The sequence below is a fragment of the Tupaia chinensis genome, unplaced genomic scaffold, assembly GCF_000334495.1.
Source record: "Tupaia chinensis unplaced genomic scaffold, TupChi_1.0 Scaffold000671_1, whole genome shotgun sequence".
NCBI lineage: Eukaryota > Metazoa > Chordata > Mammalia > Scandentia > Tupaiidae > Tupaia > Tupaia belangeri.
This window is the reverse complement of record NW_006160193.1, coordinates 4,197,958-4,203,298: the sequence shown is the minus strand read 5'-3', so window position 1 is coordinate 4,203,298 and position 5,341 is coordinate 4,197,958. Positions and strand designations below refer to the sequence as shown.

Sequence of the window (5,341 nt, the reverse complement as noted above, 5' to 3'; positions counted from 1 at the left end):
AGGTTGCTACCGGGGGGGGGCCCCGGCAGGGAGCCTGCACTGGCTGCCAACAGCAGGCTCAGCCCACAGCCCGCAGGCCGAGCAAGTGGGCAGCCAGCGTGCCCCTGGCGCAGTGGGAGCGCTGGCCATGGGGTTGGGCGGTGCTGTGTCCGACAGGCAGGGCGCTGGGCTGGCCCCCTCACAGGAGCCGAGGAGGAGCTGAGGTCTGGATAGGTGGGCAACCCCACTGACCACGTGTCACCCACTGAGATCCCAGACGTGTTTATTGACAGCAGCTCCGACCAGGTCTCCAGGGTCTCCATGGCAGGCGCAGCAATGACAGAGCTAGGGTGTGTTACCGAACCTCACACCAAGTTCCCGAGTCAGACGACAGCAGTCCCAGACCCCTACCAGAGCCAAGCAGCGCCCCTCGGAGCAGCCTGGCACAGGGCCGAACCTGCCTGAAGCCAGGGCACACTGCTGGCCCTACTGGCCCAGGGTCCTAGTTGATGTTGAGACCTCCTACGCCATCCCGAAGGGACTGCGCGTGGAGAACACCCCACTGAGCAGCGCAGGACTATGCAGGCACACGTGGCCGGGTGGCGGGCACACAGCCAGGTCAGTGAGGGGTTGCTCTGATGACACGGGGCAGGGAGGAGGCAGGCTGGGGTGCACAGCAGACCAGATGACCGATGGCTCCCTGGGATGGGCAGACAGCTCGTACATGTGACACTCTGGATGGCCTGGGGTGGTGGCCGATGGCCCTGGACCTTGTGGCTGGCAGCTGAGCGAGTCCGGCCCGAGCCCTGGCTGCCCGCCGTACCAGGTGGTGAGGGTTCTGGGGCCCCGCCCCCAGCCACACTCCCCACCAGCTGCTCCAACCTCTGGCACCTGCAGCAGGTTGGCTCTGGGACACCGCGACGCTAGGTGAGCAGGCCCCGGCCCAGCCTCAGTGCGGCCTCGTAGGCAACGAAGACCACCATGTTGACGGGGAAGGCACGGCAGCAGTTCAGCGCCAGCCCCTTGAACAGGACCCGTGGGCCCTCCTCGCGCACGCTGGTCACCACGCAGTGCAGGAGGCCCCGGTAGCGCCGCTGGCCCTGGCCATCCGCCTGCAGGCGCGACTTGATCACGTCCATGGGGGTGGCCACAGCCCAGGCCAGGACCCCTGCACAGCCTCCAGCCAGCAGCACACCCAGGACATCTGTGGGACAGCATGGTGCCTTGACTTGGGGCCCTGCCACCATGGCCCGGGGCTGTCTCCCCCAGACCCCCTCCTGCAGGTGGGCACACTGAGTTTAGGGAGACGGGGTGACTGACGGGCAGGTCAGTCCTGACGCGGGAACAGAAGCGTGGGCAGGGCCCTCCCTCTGGCCCACCCCACTCACCTGGCTGGCTGTGGCTGGCGGGGGTGAGCCACTCGCAGAGGATGGCGTAGGAGAGGAAGTAGGTGGCGAAGGAGTGGCCGTCCCGCAGGAGCAGCGCCGAGCTGCCCTTGTAGAGGCCCCGCAGCCCCTCTTCACGGGCCACTGTGGCCAGGCAGTGCAGTGGCCCGCGGTACTTGGGCCCGGGCACTGGGCACACGGGGGGTGCAGGACACCCCGGGGGTGCAGCCGAGGGCCCCGAGGCGGAGGGCCGCCGTGCCTGTGTCTGCAGGCGAACCTTCGCCACCTCAGTGGGTGATGTCAGGAACACCTGGGGCAGAGGAGGAGGCGGGATGGGGGCCGGCCGACTGGCCCGAGGCTGGGAAGGGCAGGCTCGCGGGTTCGAAGCCGCCCTGCCCACCAAAGGCCAAAAGTCTGGTGCTTTCTTCAGCAAATGTGTGTGTGTGTGCCGGCGCCCGCACGTGGTAGGTAACGTCTGTGACTTGGGTGTGAGCCGTACCTAAACACGTCACCATGTGCTCACACCTCAGCTGGGGCGCCACATGCGTGACCTCACTTTATTCTCACCGTGCCTCTTACAGATGAGGGGACAGAAGCTCAGAGAGGCTCCCTCAGTTAAAGGGAGTCAGAACCGAGAGCCAAGCCTGCCATCTAGACCCGTGGGCCTGCCTAGGGTCAGGCACATTGCTGGTATCCCTGGTGGCCAATGACTGCCCACTGGCCCTGTCCTTGCCGTGCCCTGCCTGTGTCTGCCTTGGCCGCCCCAGCCTGCCTGCCCCTCTGCTGCAGCCAGGCCTGGCAGACCTCATGTCCACCTGAGGCTGCAGGAGCGCCAGGGCCCCTGACAGCGATGGTGCTCCGGCAGGTCAGTGCCAGCACTGTCAGGTGTCCCAGGGCCTGCCTCATCAGCACTCATGGCTCCCAGGGACCATCTCTCTGCAGTCCCCAGGCCCGGCCTGGCAGGGTCCCTTCGGCTGTCACCTTCTGCCCCAGAGCACCCTGGCTCCAGGGCGGCCATGGGTCCTCCGGGCTGGGGTGGCTGACCCCTCGGAACTGTGCCTCTCTGAGGCCTCCCAGTCTGCCGCCCGCCGCAGGCCCTCTCTCACCCGCAACACTTACGCGGACCAGGCCGGAGGCACATCCCGAGAGCGTGACATCGGTCTTGGCAGGCTTGGCGTCGGCACTGCCGTAGCGGAACCGGCATATGTGCGCCAGGCAGTGGCGGTAGGTGCCAAAGGACACGGAGGAGACCAGGGACACGGTGCACACGGGCAGAGAGAGGCCCCTGTAGAAGCCCCGCACCTGTAGGATGGCCTGGTCAGCTGTGCAGGGCTGCCCGTGGCCTCGGGGCCTGCACCCGCACGTCACGTGGGGTCAGGATACTCAGTGCCGGGTGTGGTAGGGCCTGGGCCGGGGCCAGGCCTGACCCTGCCGCCGTGGGGTGAGAGCGAGCAGCTGGTTTTATTACTGCTGCTTGTCATGCCCACAGCCCACCCAATTTCAGCGCTTCAGCTGGACCCTGAGGACACCTGGCCACTCCACCCAGCGCAGTTGTCAAGGGGTGCCTAGCTTGGAGGGGACAACATGCAACGCAGGCCCATCCTTTGACTGTCAAGGTCCCAAAGGCCCCTCGCCTCCTCCGGCAGGCTTGACCCGCGCTGGGAGCCCTTCTTGTGGGCAGGATGGATACCTCACTCGGCCTCAGAGGGACCCCTTAGAGGGGCAGCTTCCCATCCAGAACGTGAGCAAACTGAGGCCCAGGGAGGGGCTGCACACATGCCTTACGCCCTGCCCAGCCCCTGCCCAGCCCCAGCCCTACCCGCTCTCTGCGATAGGTGTCCCGAACGCAGTGCCAGATGCCGGAGTACTTCGGCTCTGTCTGGATCCTGACCTGGAGAGAGAGGGGTTTCAGGAAGGGGTGGCTCCAGGCCTACGATAACATCAACGGGCCCCAGGGAAGGTGAAGTCACCCCTCAGTTGGCACAGCCATGCTGGTCTGTGGACAGTAGGGATGTGAACCCCAATTAGATGAGAGCCCCCCACTCCAAGGCACAGCAGTGAGAAAGGGGAAGACATAGTCCCGAGGACATTGGGGCAGGAGCCAACTGGGTCTCAGCATCTGGAATGGTCAGGGCGTGGATGCCACACAGACGCTGAGGCAGAGGCCGGGGCGGGGTGGCCCGCAGGCACTGTACCTTCACCGTGTCGAGGGGGTAGCCCACAGCAACACCGCAGACACCTGGGAGAAGTCAGAGGTGGCCGGTGAGGTCGGGGCACAGGCGGGAGGAGGAGAGTGACCTGACCAGCACTCACCGAGGGCAGACCCCAGTCCAGGTCTACGCATCCACCAGGCCCCAAACTCTGAGGCTGACCCTGTCCAGTGAGGAAGCCAAGCTCTGCCTGGGTCTCACACGGCCAGCTAGGCTGCACCCTCAGTGCCTCGTGCCGAAGGCATGCCTCGGCCTCCCTGCTGGATCATGCTCAGGAGAGCTGGCCCGCCCCACTCTGCACCAGACCTCGCCCTCGCTGCAGCCCCCGCCTCCAGGCAGGAATAACTGCACACTTCCCCTGGGCGCTGCAAGGTGTCAGTGAGCCCCTTCCTTGTAGCCTCGGGCTGGCGCTTAGCAGGTCCTCAGACCTCGGGCCTCTCCCAGGCTCGGAGCCGTTCCCTCCTGACCCCCACACTGTTCCCGCTGCTATTGCACAAGACAGGCCACTGCCACCTGCAGGTCGATGGCCTGTGGCGGCCGCCCACCCGAGCCCAGTCCAAGGCCAGTTTTCACTCTGGACGGGTCTTTCGCAAGGAGTCCATTCCCCAGGAGCAAAACAGGTGGAAGCAGCAGAGTTCAGCCCAAGATGCGGCTCAGAGGCCAGCGAGGGGCGCCCCGTAGGCAGGCAGGCCTCAGCTTGGCCCGCCCCCTGTCTTACTCACCCTCTAGACCCCAGGCAGGACCCACGCCCTGTCTCCACTCTCCTTAACTCTCGAGGCTCTTGCCCTTTCCCATGGTTCCGCCACCTGTTCCCTCGCCAAGGAGTCCTGACTCTCCCCTGGTCCTGACAGCTGTGGCCTCGGCCTCCGAGAGGCCCCACACTGGAGCACAGGCCCATGTCAGTCCACCCTCCCCTCCCATCTGAGCCCCAGCCAGTGCAGCCTCTCCCCGGGCCCTTCCCTGGCCCTGCGTGCCCTGGAAGCCTGCTCACCCCTCCTGGCACCATGGCCTACACCAGCTCCTGGCTGCTCCTGGGGTGGGGGCTCCTTGAACCCACAGGTGCCAAAGGCCATCCAGGGCAGAGCACCTCCTGCCCCAGTCAGTTCCGGCCCATGGAGCACCCTGCACAGCCTTCCCTGCTCCTTACCTCCGATGGCTCCAGCAACAAAATCCATGGGGAGCGTGGGGCAGGAGGGGTGGGAGGGCCTTGTGCCTGCAGCAGCCTGGTGCCACCTGGGGTGGCCACACTGCTCCAGCTCTGCTCCTCCCAGACCTTAAGTACCTGCAGCGGGGGAGGGTGCAGGGGCAGGGAGGGAGAGCCTGATGACAGAGTTCCGAGCCAGAGGCCGGGCCATGCCCATCCCCACCCTGTGCCAGGAACCCTTGCCCCAGTGCCCCCAGGACCAGGTGTCGGGAAAGCTGTGAGAGGTCATAGGAGGTGGCAGGCCCCTGGGCTAGGTCACTGTCCCCGTCTGCAGGGAGGTCCAAGATGGAGCTTCCGACACTCCAAGCTCTGGCAGAGGCCCTTGCCCAGTCCTCAGGACTCCTGCCCAGGGAGGTGCACCTCGTATTCATTCAGCAGCACTCTCTGAGCTGAGGCCACAGCAACGTGAGTGCCCCACTGACCAGAGAGCGAGTGGGGAGGCGGGGCTGCCATCTCGGGGCCCAGGTGGTCCTCAGAGCAGGGCGCAAGGGCAAGGGGCACAGGCATGCCTGGTCTGTCCTGGAGGGGCACAGGCACACCTGGTCTGTCCTGGAGGAGGGGGC

The 5,341-nt window shown here is 66.1% G+C and overlaps 1 protein-coding gene across 1 annotated transcript; it reads right to left on the bottom strand.

Moving 5' to 3' along the window:
- Positions 1-811: 811 nt before the first annotated feature.
- SLC25A47 (solute carrier family 25 member 47) lies at positions 812-4,849 on the bottom strand. The gene is made up of 6 exons (XM_006159982.3): positions 4,722-4,849; positions 3,560-3,603; positions 3,184-3,255; positions 2,484-2,666; positions 1,368-1,674; positions 812-1,183 (listed from the first exon to the last, which is right to left on the bottom strand). Exons 1-6 carry the CDS (start codon positions 4,747-4,749, stop codon positions 903-905), a joined length of 915 nt encoding a protein of 304 aa, XP_006160044.1. The 5' UTR covers positions 4,750-4,849; the 3' UTR covers positions 812-902.
- Positions 4,850-5,341: the final 492 nt, after the last annotated feature.